Below are 18,893 nucleotides of genomic sequence, written 5' to 3'. Positions count from 1 at the left end.
GACTTGACCAATGATTTAACCAATAAAACGCTTGAATTGAATATTAATCATTAACAGCAACCAAAAAGCATTTATGGTTATGTTTATTGTTTTTTTTACATATAAATTATTAATTTAAATGTGGTTTAGATTAGAATTTGAGATATGATAAGAGAGGTTTCATTTTAAAAATAATTGACAATGGTAGCTTATTATCTTATATATCACAATTTATTTTCATACATTAATAATGTGAGACTAACTCTTAATAGTTTATCATGTGGTTAGATTTTTACTTAGTCGCACTTTGCTGGTGTTAGTTTAATTTTTCATCAATTTTCCGCCCAACTCGTATCACCCACTCCCTTAGATGATATTATAATTATATAAAGTTTTAAGTTTGTAAGAAACATAAGTTTAATATTTATTTTTAAGGACATAAATATTTAATATTTATAAAATTGTAATTTTCTTTTAATTTTGTCATAATATTACATTAGAATTTAGCCAATAGGAGATTTTCTAAGTCTTATTTGGTGTGAATCGAAATGATCGATCCTTAGTTAGGGTCATAATATTGTATATAATTTCGTAAAGGTCACGCCAATGTCATTATAAAATTACCTAATGTGGTGTGAGGAAAACTAAAAGTAGTGAGCCATATTTTTTGGTAGATAGATAGAGTTGTTAAGTCTTTTACAGTAGCAGTACTAGTCTAGTAAGTAGGAATAGATAGATATATAGGAATAGGATACACCCACCCACACGGTATCAGTCTGAGATTCCTCCTTTCCCCAATAACTCAATTAAACTCCACTCTCTCTTAGATTCTTAAATGTAATATAGACAAATCTGTCACTATTGTTTTATGAAGCATGCTTAAAAATCAAAATCATCATCTCTTGTTTACACACCGTTGGATAATCATCTTGTATATTGGGATTAATTATACTAGAAATTACAACAGGAGTACTGTACTGTTGTCTCAGTTTGTACTTGCAGTAGTAAGTATTCATGACATCATAACATAAAAATTCAATCCTTCCCTTTCATTTCATTTGGTGCTTTTTGTTATAGTCTAGTAAATAGTTGAGACGCGTGAATTTTTTATCTAACAATAAAAGTATAGTCTCGTAGATAGTTGACAAGTGAATTCGGTTTCTAATAAAAAGAATGATGTGTCAACAAATAATTCCAGCTAATCTCGCATGACATAGATTTGCGAGAATGTGTTATCGAGATAAAGTCTAATCGCACGCTATGTTTAGTATAGTTGATAAAAAGTACAATCGAGAAAAATTAGTATTGGTCACACATATATTGATTATATGTAATGGTGTCGAAGCTAAACCAGCAAAACAGAAAAGGTAGAAACCAGGAATGGTAGAAATCAGAGAAAAGAAACTCAGAGAGAAAAGAAAACAGAGAGAATTGCTGAAAAGCTTAGCTCAAAACTGAGCCAATAACCCTTTATTTATATGACTGTATTACAAGGCAAAACCAAGAGTTAGTTAAGAAACTAACAGAACTAACTAACTAAGTAAAACAGAATTTAGAAAACACATAGTTAGTTAATATCCCCCCTCAAACGAAAAGGGGTTGCAGCCATATTGAGTTTGCCTCGAAGATATAAGAACCGATCTTTGGAGAGAGGTTTGGTAAGAGAATCAGCAACTTGATCAAGTGCTGGAACATATCTGACAGAAATCTCCTTGGCCATTATCTGATCTCTGATGAAGTGAAGATCTATCTCTATGTGCTTACTTCGGGCATGGAAAATGGGATTAGCTGCAAGTGCAGCTGCTCCTTGATTATCAACCCAAATGACTGGTGTGAGGGCTGGTTTAATGTGTAACTCAGATAACAAGTTGACCAGCCATTTGATTTCAGCAGAAGTGTTGGCAAGGCTGCGAAATTCACTTTCAGTACTTGAGCGAGCGACAACATTCTGCTTCTTTGCACTCCAAGACACTAGATTTCCTCCAAGAAACACCACATAACCTCCCGTTGATCTTCGATCATCAACACAACTGGCCCAATCAGCATCGGAATAAGCACAAATGTCCATAGAAGCTGCTGGTCTAAGAAAGAGACCGAGAGAGAGAGTGCCCTTTAGATATCGAAAAAGGCGCTTACAAGCTTCCCAGTGGTTGACAGTTGGTGCATGAATAAACTGACTCAGTTTATTTATGATAAAAGCAACATCAGGCCGAGTGAGTGTGAGATATTGGAGAGCACCAAGAGTGCTTCTATAAAGAGTTATGTCATGAAACGGGTCTACATCGGCCAAAGATAACTTTTGAGTAGAACTAGTTGGATTGGGACAACTTTTAGCACCATCAAGCTGAAGTCGAACAAGCAAATCAATTACATACTTGCTTTGAGAAAGATACATCCCTGTAGCATCTCGAAAAATCTCAATGCCAAGAAAATAGTGAATAGGGCCGAGGTCTTTCAAGGCAAAAGAGGTGTTCAAATCAGCAATCAGTTTTGAAATGAGACTAGAATTAGGACCAGTAACCAGTATGTCATCTACATACACAAGGAGGATAATCAGGTTTGCATCAGATCCATAAACAAAGAGAGATGTGTCTGATTTTGAAGCATGACAACCCAACTGCAACAACGTGTGCCTCAATTTCTCATTCCAAGCCCGTGGAGCTTGCTTCAAACCATAAAGAGCTTTATGCAACTTACAGACATGAGTCGGGTTGGTTGGATCTTCAAAACCTCTTGGTTGTCTCATATACACTGTTTCTTGGAGATCGTCATTTAAAAAGGCATTACTAACATCCAATTGCCTAACAATCCATGCTGAAGTGACAGCAAGAGTGAGAACAGTTCGAACTGTAACTGGTTTAACCACAGGGCTGAAAGTGTCCTCATAATCAATCCCAGGTGTTTGTAAATATCCTTTGGCGACTAACCTGGATTTGTATGTATTGAGGGAGCCATCAGCATTAAGTTTTATCCGATACACCCACTTGTTGTCAATAACATGCATATGCGGCTCATAAGGAACAAGAGTCCAAGTGTGTGATCGAATCAAGGCAGTATTCTCCTTTTGCATAGATTGAAACCATTTGGGATCTTTAAGAGCTTGTTGGACTGTTCTTGGTTCAGTAGGAACAAGAGATTCGGGAAAAGGATGTCTAGTAGATAAGTATGCTTTAGGTTTGTATATTCCACTTTGAGACCTTGTTTTCATGTGGTGAACTCGAGATAACATGCTTGAGTCATGTGTTGGAGACAAAACACCAGAAGAATGCTGCTGAGATGAGTTATGGGGCTGCTGGTGGTAGGGGTGTTCGCGGTGCGGGTTGTGCAGTTTTTAACCATTTTTTCAAACTAACCCGCACATACGGTTTTCCTAATTTTCCAAACCGCACCCGCACCGCGATACTAAAAAACCGCAAAAATCGCACCGCAAAAAATGATGCGGTGCGGTGCGGTTTTTGCGGTTTATGCGGTTTGAACTATCACAATTTTTTTTTGAAATAATCATAAAATAATTAAACTATCATTAATATAATTATTCCAAAACACTTAAGAAAATACAACAAACTTGAGACTAATAAAAGTTATAATAACAACAATAAATCAATAATCTTTTTAAAGTTTCAACAACACACTTAAATCAAAATAACAAACTTGAAACTAATTAAGTTCTAACAACAATATAAATGTACAACTAACATACTTACATCAATAGATTAAAAATAAAACAAACACAAACTTCCAACTCCAAATTTTAATACACATGTATGGACTTGGGTTTGTTGCTAAGAAGAGAGGGTTTGTGAAGAGTTATGGATTTTGCCCTAAGATTTATAGGCTTGGGTTGGGCTCATATGTATGGGCTTAATAAAATAAATATAAAAATTGAAATTTTAAAAGATGCGGTGCGGTGCGGTTTGAATCGCGGTTTAATAATTCAAAACCGCAAACCGCACCGCACCGCGCGGTTTGGGAAAAATTCAAACCGCAACCGCACCGCGAAGAATTTCAAACCGCATTTTTTTTGCGGTGCGGTGCGGTGCGGGCGGTTTGAGCGGTTTGAGCGGTTTGATGTACACCCCTAGCTGGTGGAATGATTTAGAAAGCTGGTTTGAATATTGAGGTTGTTGCAGTGGTTGAACAGGCTGTTGGATTGAGGTTTCAGGTTGCTGAGATGAGTGTATAGGCTGTTGGGTTGAGGTTTCAGGCTGCTGAGATGAGTGTATAGGCTGGTGGGTTGTTGCTTCAGGCTGTTGAAGTGAGTGTATAGGTGGCTGGGTTGTTGTTTCAGGCTGTTGGGTTTGAGATGGGGGTTGGGGATTGTGTATTTCTGGTTGTTGAGTGGTAGGAGCAGGGCGATGGTTGGTAATGGCGGGTTGCTGGTGTTGAATTGGAGATGAAGACACTTGTGTAGTCAGGTTGTAAGAAGGAACAGCAGCACAACCAAAAATTGGAGCAGTATTAGAAGTAGCAGTGGGAAAAGTAAATGCAGCAGTAGGTAAAGATGGAGAAGACAGTACCTGAGTGTTAGAGGAGGCTTCAAAGGCAGGAAAAGTTCGTTCATTGAACACCACATTTCTTGCAATATAGAGCCGGCCTTTAGAATGTTCACACAAGTACCCTTTATGATGAGAAGAGTATCCAAGAAAGATACATTGATCTGATCTGAACTCAAGTTTGTGATTGTTGTAAGGTCTCAAATGTGGAAAACAAGCACACCCAAAAGGTTTGAGAATCTTGTAATCAGGTAGGCTGCCAAACAAACTTTCATAGGGGCTCTTGAAGCCAAGAACAACTGTAGGAAGTCTATTAATGGTAAATACAGCACATTGGAAAGCATACCACCAGTAAGACAAAGAAAGACCAGATTGAGCAAGTAAAACCAAACCAGTTTCAGTAATATGTCTATGCTTCCGCTCAGCTCTTCCATTTTGTTCATGGTCATGAGGACAAGGATGTTGAAAATGGATTCCTTGGTCATGTAAAAATCTAGCAAATGGTCTGTACTCCCCACCCCAATCTAATACACTAAAGTGTATGAGAATGGTGGCTAGAGTCACCAAGCACATATAGGCCATCTTTAACTGGTCCTTTGAGAAGAACAGCTCCAGTGAGTTTGTCCTTGACAAAACAACAATTTTTGTGAAATTCAAGATACACATTATTGTCATTAGTAAGCTTAGACACACTAATTAAATTCTTTTTGATGGCAGGCACATTTAAAACTGAATGTAAATTTAAAGCATGAGAAGAGGGAGTAGACAGAGAGGAAGAACCTCTGTGAGTGATAAGAAGGGTCTTACCATCGCCTACAGAAAGTGCCTCAGTACCAGCATAGGGAGAGGGATTGTCAAGAGACTCTGAACCATTTGTAACATGAACATTGGCCCCTGTATCAACAAACCACAGATGGTCATCTCCAAAGTCAGGTAAAATGGTAGTATTATGTACCTGATTGTCACTGTCAGCTTCAAGCTCAGTGAGATATGCTCGAGGAGGAGCAGACTTAGGAGGAACGAAGTTCTTGTCAAAGCGATAGTGGCACACAGCAGCAGTGTGTCCACTTTTGAAGCACAATTGACAGATGAGCCTGGTTTGAAGACTAAAAGGACCACGAGATAAATTCTTCCCAGCGTTTCTTGAAGAGTTGTCAGAGTAATTTCCACGAGCAGGTGGTGGGATGTATCTCCCTGAGTTGGGTCGGTTGTTGCCTACGGTGAGATTGGCTTGGAGTTTCATGGAAAGATCGGTCATAGAGCTATGGTGCTCTAACCGGCTTTCATGAGACAAGAGAAGGGCTTGAACTTCATCAAGGGTTAAAGAATCACTTCTTGAAGTAATTCCAGAGACAATGGGATCAAACTCAGCCCCTAATCCATTCAAGATCTGAAGCACAATATCTTGTTCACTTATAGTAGAACCAGCAAGAAGAAGGGAATCAGCAAGAGACTGAACTTTTTCAATATATTCCGAAATAGACAGATTGCCTTTGTGAACATGGGAAAACTGACCTTTCAATTGGAGTAATCTTGCCCTAGATTGACTCGCAAATCGTTGCTCAAGAGCATGCCAAACTGCAGAAGAGGTTTGGTGATTGGCAACTGAGGCAAGGACTCCTTCAGTCATAGAGGAACGAATCCATGATAAGAGCAGCTGATCACGTTTCTTCCATTGATGATAGGCAGGGTTGTTAGTACCATTAACCAAGAATTGGGGAGGAGAGATACCACTGAACAAAATGTCATCTAGGTCATGACCAATCACCGTTGGAACCACCTGAGACTTCCAAGAAAGGAAGTTTGTACGATCAAGCTTGATCGTTAGAGAAGTGGAGAGGGAACTAGAGAACGGATTCCAAACAGAGGGGGCAGAATCGGAAGATTGAGCAGACTGGTCTGGTGCAGGGGCGGTGACCGTCTGAGGAGGATCGGAGGGTGGAATCGACGACTCCATTGAAGGCGACTGATACCATGTAGAAGCTAAACCAGCAAAACAGAAAAGGTAGAAACCAGGAATGGTAGAAACCAGAGAAAAGAAACTCAGAGAGAAAAGAAAACAGAGAGAATTGCTGAAAAGCTTAGCTCAAAACTGAGCCAATAACCCTTTATTTATATGACTGTATTACAAGGCAAAAGCAAGAGTTAGTTAAGAAACTAACAGAACTAACTAACTAAGTAAAACAGAATTTAGAAAACACACAGTTAGTTAATAAATGGGCAGATATAGGCCCGATCGCATATTTGAGCATTCATGTGTTGAAAAATTAGACAAACCATTAAGACTCGCAAGTTCTAGGTTTTCAACACATGAATGCTCAAACATGCGATCAGGGTAATCGTAGGCATTCAATTATTTAATCGCAATTATAGGCTCGAAGGCCCAATATGTGAATAACACCAAAGAATCTGTGAGCTCGAGTGTTTAGAATATGAATAGTCAATGTGAGACTTAACAAGTCACGAGCGTTTAGGCAATCAATCAAAAAAGGGTCAAAATTGTTCTTTCATTTATTCTTTAAACGATTTTTGTTATTAATTTGCATAATTAATGTAATAACGTTCTTGTTTGGCTATGTAAATCCAAACGGATGATTGCTTTCTATATAAATGAGTGATCTAAATTAAATAAACTAAGCTAAAATTATTGTCAAAAATGGACTAAGCAGACCGAGCTCTTACTAAACCATTATAATCTCTTGTCTTATTTATAATTTCTTGATTTTATTTGTTTACTCACGATCTATCTTTGAGTATTTTGCATTATAGGTGCATACACGTTTGTATAGACGACGGTTATAGAAACCGACAGGAATACTTTAAATGACTATTTAAAAACTTGGAGAAAAACTATTTTTGTAGTATATAGTTCTTTCATCACGAGATTTGGCTCAGGTTTATAGAATTCAGCAATCCTACTCTTGGCAATCTCAGAACCATAACTTGCTCTCTTGCATTGAACCTCCATCAATCAGTGCTTCTTTGTGGACGAGTGTTTCAAATATGGCATGTATGGTGTTGTTGCTATTGCTCTTGACCCCAAGTTTAACCATTGGCGACTGTCGACCATTGCTGGTGTGAGCTCCTCACCTTTCAATGTTGAACTCTCTGCAATTCATTTGGCTCTTGGGTGGGCAAAATACCTCGAGTGAAACAACATTACTATTTTCTCTAATTGCTCTGTTACGTTTCAAAGCTCTGTTGCGGTTCAAAGCCTCTCCTATCTTTCTTTTTCGGGTAAATACCATTTTGGACCCTGTGTTTTGCAAAAGTTACAGATTGGACCCTGTGTTTTGTTAAATGACAAAATGGACCTTGTATTTTCTAAAATAGTAAAAATAGGACCCTGAGCTTAATTTTTGACAATTTTTTTTTTAATACAACCAACTTGAAGACAATGCTTAATACGCACAGATACAAAAAATATAAACAGTTTTGTCATAGCACTTTTAGATCAGATTATAATTAAACTTTATTTTGACAAAAAATCAATTCAGGGTCCTATTTATACTATTTTAGAAAATACATGGTCCATTTTGTCATTTAACAAAACGCAAGGTCCAATTGGTAACTTTTGTAAAACAGAGGGTCCAAAATGGTATTTACCCTTCTTTTTCTGATACTTTTGAAAGCTGCAACATTGTTTTTGTTAAAAGAAAAAATACCTTGCTGGTAAATCACTTGGCCATTGAGGCTAGAAAAGGTCAAACTCCTCTAATCAATGTAATTGGGGAGGGATTAGCCCCTGTGAATCCCAGCTCTTTCCTTTGTTAATGAACTTGAGGTTCTTTCCAAAAAAAAAAAAAAATTCACAACAAAAAATCACATGTAATAACCCAACATGTGAACAGGAAGGACTCAATAAATTAAAGTTTATATTTAAAAGTTAAATTACATTCCAATTTACACTAATAATTTTTATATGCTTATTTAGTGCTATGACTTACGTTAAATTTGATAACAATAAAAAGACCATAAATGCTATCATGTTCCCATGTGGTGGAAAGAATATTTGCTTGCATAATTATCCAGCTAACGAATTATTTTGAGAGTGTAATCTAAAACTTTAGATAAATATATTTATAAAACTTAAGAAAAGTAATTTATATAATTTGTTTTTTTAAATGTAAAATAAAATTTTGCTGAAACAAAGCAACTTTATTGAAAATACCATAGACAAACTATATTTGAAAAATAGACAATCTAATTATTTGAGGACTCATGCTCTCTGCTGAAGCAAAAGAAGATTAGAAATCATCAATTATTATAATTTTTATTTTTTTTTCCTACAATTTTTATGCAAAGATTTTCTTCAATCATCAACATTTTAGGAATTACTTTTGTTTTTCCTTTTTCAAATTTTTACAATTTTACATAGTGTCTACTTTATGATTTTAACATTCTTTTATTGCTTTTAGAATAACTTACAAACAATTTGCAATTGAATTATCACGAAATCTTCAAGTGTCAGACTTTTATTTAAATCAATATCAGTCACATATAACAATTAATATTTACTTTTATTTCTTCTTTATATATAGATAATATATAATATCAGAATCCAACAAGGCTTTGGACACCCAAAAATACACTTAACCTATTACCCGACTTAGCCATAAGATCATGGAAACGTACTATTTTGATAACTGTGTTTGTTTTCAAATCATAAACAACTAATTTGTGGAAATCAAGCATCAAGAAAATCTGATCATTAGTAGTGTTGTAGTATTTCAAAGGCACAACACTGAGGTTACTGCCAAAAACACCAGGCACAACCGAGAATAACATACTCCAATTACAACTACTATTCTCTTTATCATGATCTTTCATCACCCATATCTCATAATCCAGTAGTGGACCAATATCTCTGTAAATAGGTTTGATGACACAAACTGAGCCTTCAAATTCCACAGCTCTAAACGCGTTACCCTTACTTTGAAATGGCAAAGACAAAGTATTGTGTTTTTCAGTCTTAAGATCAAAGGCAAAAATTAAGTTCATACCACTTGATTCACTCTTCACTACTATCCAATACAAACAATTGTCAACAAAGGCACAATTACTCAACTCATAACCATAGTTTTCCAAAAAAGCATCGTGACAATCAAGCCTTTTCAAAGTCTGAGCCTTGACATAATACAAGTGGTACTTACTCACATAATTTTGTCTTATGCTATCAAATCTTGTGTGAGCTACAACCTTATAGTCATCGATAAGAGGATCGTAACCCAATCCAATAACTTTCGCATAGGGTGATAATCTATAACTATAATGGGATAAGGGTGTGTGATTTTTTGTAAATGGATTGTAAATTGAAGGACGATCTTGGGTTATTATGAGGCCATTGTAACAACCAGAGGGTGTGCCGAATGGGGGTATTGATGATCTGATTTTTTCAATTGAGCAGCCTTGGTTAGTAAGGTCGAGCCAATACATGTCTTTTTGTTGGTTTTTTTCATTGTTGATGAAGATGAAGAGTCCTTGTTTGGAAGATTTGAGTTGCATCTTGATGAAATGTGGAGCGTCGATTAGAGTGCGCCATTCTTTGCATACTGATCTGTAACGGAGCAAGTCTTTCACACTTAAATGGCAAAGTATGTTCATGAGGATATCACTGTGTATGTCTACACTTGCCATTATTATTCTTTTAATTTATTTTTGCTATGGTCTATTGATGTAGTCGATTTCGATTATATATAAAGAAAGATAAAAAAAAAAGATTAATGTTCTAATTCTAATTGCAAAATAAAAGATTATATCCGATATTTTTAATTCATTTTTTTTTAAGTAAAAGATAAGTATTCTCCTGAGATATAGGGGAGTTAGTTCAATTGGGGATTTGTTATTTGTTTTTTACGAAATTAAATAATCACATTCATTCAAAAAAAAAAAAAAATCATTTGAATTTCAATTTAATTTTTAAATTATTTGAATGAGATTTTCTTACCCTTAATTTCGGTTAGAAGAGGAAGAAGAAAAAAAGTAGTTGAAACCCTAGCCTGGAGCTATATTTTGAAGTTAAATTTTGCTAATGAAAAAAAAAAGATATATGTAAAGGAAATGTAGGAAAAAAAGGATGAAGAATAAATCAAAAATAATAAAAATAAAAAATTATGTTTAGTAGAAAAAAATTTGTTGAAAGAAGTTTTTTTTCAAACAATTTTGCATTCCACACCAAACAAAACATGAGAATTTGTATATTTTCTACTTTCTTTTCCTAACATTTTCCTTAGTTTTTCTTTTTCCACCAAAATCTAACTACTGATATCGACGAAAACATAGACATAAGTATAAGTCAAAAGTTCTCAAAATGGCATTAGAGAAATTAAAATAAAATATATCAACTCTTCTAATGTCTCTCTCTCAAATTGTTTAATAGCCACAAGTATAGAAATATAAAAACTATGCTACAATAATAAGAAACAAAAGAACCAAGGGGGATTCAAACAACATAGTAGATCAACTTGAGGGAGGTGGTGGCGGGAGGTTATTAGGAGGAGGGGGAGGAACTAATCCCTGAGGCATATGAGGAGGCCTTTGTTGAGGCGGTGGAGGTAGCCGCCAATTCGGCTGTTGGCCTCCCATGTGATGGGGCTGTTGTTGGCCTCCCATGTGATGGGGCTGTTGTTGTTGGCCTCCCATTCCCATTCCCATCCCCATGGGTGGCGGAAGAGGCCTTTGAGGAAGTTGAATTCCCTGTTGGGGTGGGGGCGGCATGTTTGGAGGTGGTCGGTATTGTTGTACTGGAGGTGGGTGCATCATCGGTGGGGGAAGACCTTGGCCGGGTTGCTGTGGCTGACCCTGCCAAGCTTGTTGTCCGGGTACTTGCATGTGTTGGAAAGCCAAACCTTGTGGCGGTGGTGGACGCATTGAAGGAATTGGGTTTGGAGGAATAACACCATTTGCAAAAGGCCGTGGTGGCACTGGAGCACCCATACCACCATTAACCTGAGGACCGTTCGGAAGTGTTGGAGGCCCGCTGGCAAACAGTGTGTGAGGCCTGCTCTTTGAAGTAGGATTGCTAGCAGCCAAAACTCTCTCTGCAAGCAGGTAATGTTCACAAATATGAGAATAATTATTATCCCAACAGAACACAATAAGGCATATATCCATGGCCAGAAAAAGGAAAAGGAAACAAAGCAATTCAAGCATGTAGTGCGAATATAAATGAAAAGTCAGTGAGCATTCTTATCAAAATGGTCTGATTAATTGCAGAAATACGGTGAATTGATGCAAATGGAAGTACCATACAGCATCATGGTGAAAAGAGAAACTGACCTGCTGGAGTACCATGACGCTCTCCCTTGGTGTCTTTCTTATAGGCATATGAAACTGTTATTTGACGGTTGCAAAGATATTGGCCATTCATTGCCTGAAAGAAACAAAAGGAGGATTAAGTCTTCGTCAGTATATACATGGTCAGCACAGTTAAGAAGAAACAACATGACAAGCATTAAGAATAAAAAGTAAAATTGTACAGCCAAGCCAATCCATTTGCATTAAGGCATCTATCCTGAAAAAGAGTAAGGTGAGCCAAATAATTTTGATACACGCTGACTCTATTTCAATTAGGCATGGCCTTGACCAATAAAAATCAAATATATTTATAAGTTTAAATATATATATATTTAAATTAAGTTGTTCGTTGAAATTAATCATCATAGAAACCAACTAATCAACTGTTTAATTCATCAATTCATTAGCTGAATTTTACAAAAAAATGCATTATCAATGTAGGCAACATACCTCAATAGCTGCATCAGATGCCTCAAAAGAATCGTAACTAATAAAACCGAAACCACGAGAATTTCCTGTGTCTGGATCTCTCATAATCTGGAAAAGAGAAGAAGCATTTATTAGACTCAGATTAATTTCTTACATACTATATCATGTCTGAGTACAAATGAATGCAGAAACTAATATATTTAAATTTGGAATAACACCATTCTTAGTATTCCATTGATAAAAAGAAAATGTATTGGTTCAACTGTTTCTCTCTTTTTCTCAGAGAGTAATTGAGTGCATTCAACGACCAATCGTGATTAAAAAGATTAATGAGGATAAACAACTTCATACCTACAATTACAAAAGCATATGATGTACAGAGCAACCTGCCAATTAAGTAAGAAAAACGTATACATTAAACTTGCAACCATTCCATTTGTATTTTATTTGATTATCATTTTATTCTTTGGTTTGGTAAGATGCATTGGGCAGTAATCTATATCTTGAAAATTTGAAAAGATTACACTACAAAAAAAAGGCTATTTCCATTACATTACCATTACACAGACAAGCAAGTAGATCAATAGGTTCGTGCATGTTCTAATAGTTTGCAGAATAAATCAAAGAATTATTCACACAAATTTGCACAAATTACTTGAACACAATAATAAGTCTCTATCCATTTTATGTTCTTTTTAATGAAACATGAAAAAGAAAAAAAAATGGAAGCTCCACTATGAACAAAAGACAAATGCAGTACCTTTGGATTAGTGACAATGACTCCAAAAGCACTAAAAGTATCATAAAGAAGTTTCTCATCCACATCCTGCCAGAAAAAAAGATAAGAATCTGTAAAAAACGAGAATGCCAATGATGATATATAATCCATTTTTCTGATATTGTCTAACTAACTTACAGGATCAAGGTTTCCAATGAAGAGATTAGCTCCAACATCCAAGCTCTTTTTATCTTGTGATGCCTAAAACAATACAAATCACACAATCTATTATAGCCATAAAAAATACATATACAATTTACTAATGTTGCATAATTTTCTACACATTCATACGAAAGTAAAAGACCCAAGTAACCTTTGGAGGAAAAGAAAAACAAATACCTTGTTGACACGGATTGGCTTCCCATAAAGCTTAATCATATTAAGCACCTTGATTGCCTGTACAATTGTCACGAAAACATAATAAAAACAAGGTTCTTAACTACAGCAAGATACATAAATGAAAGTTGATCAAGTCTCAGCATAAGCATTGAAAATCTCATAAAGCAAAATAGTATCAAAATCACTCACGTAGTCCGCATCTTCTTCACTTCGAAATTCCACAAATCCATATCCTTGATGAAGATTAGTAACTCTATCTTTGGGAACGTACACATTAACTGAAAAAAAAAACATAACAAAAAGCAATGAACCCTTTAAATTCCTACACAGGACAAGTTAGTAGTACTAATCTATTCCAAAACCAAAGCCACATACAATGGATGCCTATTATGCAAAGACTAAGTACCATTATTATTATTATTACAAAAAATTGAAAGGTTGAAGACTCAATAAAGATTACATCAAACTTTAAGAACCCATTTCATCAAAATGATATAGAATTACTTCGAAATTAAAGGAAATGATGACATACCAACAGGGCCAGCTTGAACGAATAACTCCCATAGTAACTCCTCCGAAACCTACATGAATTGTAGAAATAAACACTGAAATTTGAATTCAAGACAAAACCCTAGAATCTTCCAAGCAGAACGACTATATACATATATTAATTAATAGATAAAGAATATAAATTCGGAGAAAGTGAAGAGTGAGAAAAGAGGACCTGAGGGTCGAGATTGCCAACGTAAGCAGTGGCATCTTGGTTCCTCTCGGCGGAGTGTTGGCCGAGCAAGTTTGCTCCAACTCCCGGCGCTATACGAGTAGTCATGGCTTCAAGTGTGTTGGTGGGTTACCGTAGAAGACTCCACTATGAAATTGGTTTACAGTATGAAACGAAAATCTCAGCAAAGAGACTCGGCTCGAGACTTGTGTTCTGGTCCAAGCCCTGGAAAGGGTTGCAGCTCAGCAATGCCGCCGTTGTGCTTTTCGAACCAGGATTTTGATGGACTCACTTCACTACCACCCATTCTCCACAACGTTGCCTCAACTTGGGCCCTAACAATTGGGCCCAAGTTTATGAGAGCCCAGTACTCGACTAATTTCGGCCCGGATAAATTGACAAATTTCACCACAAACTATGAAAATAATTACAAATTTTCTGAATTATAGTAGTTTGGCGACAAGATCTTTCTTACATTAGAAAATTGTTTGCAAAGATGAACAAAACTAGGTTTGTTCATATAATCTGCAATCTGAGATTCTAAACCCCAATCAATCTAGACCGAATTAATCTGGTGTCAATTTGGTCAATTTCATTTTTTATAATTCTCTGATTCAATCACGATTTTAAAATTTTCGCTCGTAGTTCAAACCAAACCAAACTACATAACTACTGTTTCGAACTAAGCAAATAGGTTTTTAAGTGAAATGGTATCATTTGGTTTAAGCATTTAATTGGTCTGATTTGGTTTTTACAAAAATAAAAATAAAAATCCGAACCATGAACACCTATAAACAAAAGACAATCAAAAGGACAAATTGATAAGAATTTCTATAATTCAAGGAGAATTTTTACCAAAAAATAAATAAATAATAAAATAATTCAGGGACAAAACTCTGCGTAATAGTTCAGAGAGCAAAATCCTATTTATTCTTATTCTTAATATGTGTTTTTGGTTGTTACTGTTTTTATAATAAAACAAAGGAAATTTACATGGTATACTAACTTTTGCTATTTTTTTACAAAACTACTTTCAGGTGGTATTTTTTACTTTTTTACTGTATTTTTTATAAGTTTCACACTGCAGTATACTGCATTAAGTTTTTACTAGTGTTCTACTGGTGTTTTGAGTTGTTCTGCTTTGTGTTAAGTTTTTACTAGTGTTCTACTGGTGTTTTGAGTTGTTCTGCTTTGTGTTTTACTGGTGTTTTATAAAAATACAATATTTTTGAAAAAAAATCCGTGTGATAGTATTTTTGTAAAAGTTAATCTAAATTTCAGTATTTTTGTAAGTTTCCTGTGTATGTTTTGTTACAAAGAGAGAAGTCTGCAGTGCCAACAGTGGTATTTTTTGTAAGAAAAAATGAAAATAGGCAGCATAGTTAAAAGTGAGTGACAAAAGAAAATATTCATGTCCAACCCAAGTATATTTGGTAAATCACATATTTTGTGTTTATTTATTTATATAAAAAGAAAATGAAAAGCTTCAACACAGAACTAAAGCATTTTGATTTTAAAAAGTGGAATTTTAAATTTGGATTATGATTATGCACATTTGATCAAATTTCTCATTCTCATTATGCCTTTTGAATATTACTATATCAGTTATCAAGCTCGTTAGTTTTGACTTTGTAACTTGATTTAGTGAATTTGGATCTTCATAAATCTTAAAAACTTCTACTACAACATATTTGAAATTACAAAGAATTATATTAGATTGGTTGATCTCTCCTTCACCCATATTTCTTTCCAAGACCCACCATCTCACTCCTTCCATGGCTTAAATGCATAAATAACTATATTTACTCAGCAATGTAAGGATGAAAATTTGTAATTCTAGCAAACTTTGTTGCAAAAAACAAAAGAACAACATTTAAGGGCATTACAAGGTGCATCTTTCTTACGAATTCAATCACCAAAAAGTGCTTATTGGTAAAGTAAGGCCACACCAATTGCATTGACGTGACTCGAATACAACACAATGTATTAATGGTGTTAAAAAAAAGAATGTAATTTTTCACTAGCAGTAAAATGATGAAGCTCTAAACAAAATGGCAGAATAAGCATTGGAAAAAAAGCTAACTCTGAATTCCCATCACAGATAAAGAAAAACTAAAGCTTTTACACTTTCATGATACCATAGTCAATTCAAAGATTAAAACTCTATATCCTGCACTGCCAATACTTATCAATTCAAACAGATTATTATCATCATCATCTCATGCTGCAGCCTCTTCATCCTCATCATCAGTAGCTGCATGAGCCTCAGAAGAAGCAGAAACCAAACCAAGGCTCTCTTCAACTTTCCCCCAAGAAACCAATACATTAGGAGGGAATTTCTTTTTAATAGTCCGAATCATTCCTTTAGCTTCCTTAATCTTCTTCTTCTTCACTAACCCCTCAACCAAATGCTTCAATGTGTTAAAATCCGGAATCTTATGAACCTGCACACTTTTCTTGAAAATCTTATACCCTTTATCAAAATCCCCATTCCTACACAAATAGTATATCAAAGATCTAAATGTTGCCGCATTCGGATTACACCCATTTCCCTCAAGCCCATCAAAGACTTTCTTAGCTTCATCCAACATCCCACTCTTGCAGTAACTAGTCATCAAGTAATTGTAGCTAATAGCATCAGGTTTAAGCCCAGCATTCCTCATTTCTTCAATCATAGCCTTAACAGTCTCTGGTTCACCGCCATGGCTATGCATTATTCTAACATTGTAAGCTGTAACATCAACTTCACAACCATTTTCAAGCATAGTATTCCACAACTTATCAGCCTCATCAGCCTGGCCCTTCTTATACAGAGCATCCATTATGGTCGTATAAGTTACAGCAGTAACCTCAAGATCATTCTTTTCCATATCTGCAACGATCTCTAAAGCCTTCTCAGGTGTCCCAGCCTCACAATACGACCGGACCAATATCCCATAAGACACTTTATCAGGCAAAACGCCGTATTTCTTAGGAAGATCGTTGAACAATTCAGGAACTTTATCAAACAGTTTCGAATGATTACAAGCCGTTAAAAGAGAATTGAAAGAAATCACAGACCTGGGAGTGCCCAATTCGTCCATTTGTTCGAAGGTCTTCATCGCCTGCTCGAACATTCCAGCTCTTCCGTACGACCTAATGAGAGTAGACAAGTAAGGTTCTTGCTTGATTTTGGGATCCTTTTTATGTGACTCGATGAGAGCTTCGATATCGGTGAAACGTCGGGACTTTGCGAGGCGGCGAATGGTGAGGTCCTGAGCGTAGCGAGATATGGTTGGAGAGGCGTAGTGATCGGAAACAGAGGAGTAGATTTGGAGAGCTTTGTCTGGATCATACTCGCTTCGGAGCTTCAACTTTGCTTTGGAGATGGAGATTGCAGATTTGGCGGTGGATGAGAAATGGCGAAGATGGCGAATGGAGGTTGAGGACGACATTTTCTAGGGTTTCTGCAAATGAAAATGATCGGGTCTGAGACTAACAAAGCAAGTGTTGTTGTAGGGTTTTAGAGGTGGTTTTAGGTTTGCATAATTTCGATGTCGTTTTAGTCATTTTCTGTCGTTTATTGTGTTTTTTCTCTTTAACTATTCCAAATTAATTATTTTTTCTTTTTGAACATTGACCTCTTAATAAAAAATTTCAAATTAATTATTTACAATAACTCAAATATGTTAAGACTGATTTAGACTATTCAGTCTAAAACCTGAAGAAGAAACTATTTTTTTCGGTAGAGAAGATTTTGGTTATGAATTTTTATTATATTAAAAGTTTAGAACACAAATATGTAATTCTATTTTTACATCAAAAGTAAAATAATTAAGGACTATCACACAAATATGATATTTTTATATTAGTAAGATAAAACACAAATATGTCATTCTATTTTTGCATCAATGGTAAAACAGTTAATGATAAAACAAAATAAAAATCTAAACTCTTATCACTAAATTATATAAAATTGTTTCTCAAGCGTGAGTAGGTTTAATTTTTAATTTTAATTTTACAAACGAAACTTATATTTGATATTTTTTTTTTTTGAAAAAACTTATTATTATTCTAGAATTATGCAATGATTTACATATCTTTTTTTTTTGAAAATTAACGTAGTACTTCATTAAATAAAATCAAAAGTTATCTCACAGTTATTACAAAGTAAGTTCTCCGGCAAAGCGGAGACCGGAATACATCCAAACATCTGGTGGGAAAACGCCCACTTAGCCACATTATGGGCAGCAAAGTTACACTGTCTACTAATATTCAAAAAGTTACAACTAATAAAAGAAGGAGTTGATCTCAAACAAAAGGAGGCATAGTTCTCAAGGGCCCAATGGGATTCCTTCCCATTGAGGACATTGATCACTAGTCTCGAGTCACTCTCAATAATAATAAACTTTAAACCTAAGTCAATTGCCAGAGAAATGGCTGAACAACATGTCGCTGCTTCTCCGCACAAAGCATCCGAAAAGTCCAACTGAGCTGTATGGATCCGAATCACCTCACCCAGGTGGTTCCTAGCAACAACAGCTGTGCACATGCTTGCCAGTCCCACTCGAACATCAATTCAGTTTAATCCAATTCTCAGGGGGTGGAATCCAGTTTTCTGTCAAGGTCGGAGTCGGTGACGACACTAGAGAAGCATGAAAATCTGCAAAAGAAGTGTAAATAAGGTCAATGCATTTTGATACATCCGGGGAAAGGTTATTGTGAACTTTGTCATTTCGCGCCCTTCAGATAGTGTCAACTACAATCGATGCGAAAAGAAAAACCTCCTCTTCGCGAATGTCCCTGTTCTTAAGACTCTAGAGAAATTTCACCCAGTCCCAAACACGAATCCCATTGCCACTGACCGAATAAATGCCCC

General features: G+C 35.6%; 3 protein-coding genes across 3 annotated transcripts; all 3 read right to left on the bottom strand.

The window, feature by feature from the left end:
• Positions 1-8,973: 8,973 nt before the first annotated feature.
• LOC133037391 (putative F-box protein At3g16210) lies at positions 8,974-10,651 on the bottom strand. Its single transcript, XM_061114563.1, has one exon. The coding sequence runs from the start codon at positions 10,107-10,109 to the stop codon at positions 9,027-9,029; it is 1,083 nt and encodes a 360-aa protein (XP_060970546.1). The 5' UTR covers positions 10,110-10,651; the 3' UTR covers positions 8,974-9,026.
• A 112-nt stretch (positions 10,652-10,763) lies between these two features.
• Positions 10,764-14,325, bottom strand: LOC115714428 (uncharacterized). The gene is made up of 9 exons (XM_030643133.2): positions 14,039-14,325; positions 13,847-13,895; positions 13,504-13,592; positions 13,315-13,371; positions 13,114-13,176; positions 12,958-13,023; positions 12,219-12,305; positions 11,751-11,844; positions 10,764-11,512 (listed from the first exon to the last, which is right to left on the bottom strand). The coding sequence occupies exons 1-9, from the start codon at positions 14,141-14,143 to the stop codon at positions 10,932-10,934; spliced, it is 1,191 nt and encodes a 396-aa protein (XP_030498993.1). The 5' UTR covers positions 14,144-14,325; the 3' UTR covers positions 10,764-10,931.
• Positions 14,326-16,025: 1,700 nt separating this feature from the next.
• On the bottom strand, positions 16,026-17,562 carry LOC115714425 (small ribosomal subunit protein mL103 (rPPR7)). Its single transcript, XM_030643130.2, has one exon. The coding sequence runs from the start codon at positions 17,467-17,469 to the stop codon at positions 16,255-16,257; it is 1,215 nt and encodes a 404-aa protein (XP_030498990.2). The 5' UTR covers positions 17,470-17,562; the 3' UTR covers positions 16,026-16,254.
• Between the last annotated feature and the right edge of the window lie 1,331 nt (positions 17,563-18,893).

This window comes from Cannabis sativa, chromosome 4 (genome assembly GCF_029168945.1).
Source record: "Cannabis sativa cultivar Pink pepper isolate KNU-18-1 chromosome 4, ASM2916894v1, whole genome shotgun sequence".
Classification (NCBI taxonomy): domain Eukaryota; kingdom Viridiplantae; phylum Streptophyta; class Magnoliopsida; order Rosales; family Cannabaceae; genus Cannabis; species Cannabis sativa.
Note: the sequence above shows the minus strand (reverse complement) of the source record. Positions and strands in the feature narration are given on the sequence as shown.

Coding starts and splice junctions, on each gene's coding strand:
- LOC133037391 (XM_061114563.1), bottom strand. CDS start 10,109: ATGGCAAGTGTAGACATACACAGTGATATCCTCATGAACATACTTTGC.
- LOC115714425 (XM_030643130.2), bottom strand. CDS start 17,469: ATGTCGTCCTCAACCTCCATTCGCCATCTTCGCCATTTCTCATCCACC.
- LOC115714428 (XM_030643133.2), bottom strand. CDS start 14,143: ATGACTACTCGTATAGCGCCGGGAGTTGGAGCAAACTTGCTCGGCCAA. Junction 13,372..13,503: donor GTGAAGAAGATGCGGACTAC/GTGAGTGATTTT, acceptor ACAATTGTACAG/GCAATCAAGGTGCTTAATAT. Junction 11,513..11,750: donor GCGTCATGGTACTCCAGCAG/GTCAGTTTCTCT, acceptor ACCTGCTTGCAG/AGAGAGTTTTGGCTGCTAGC.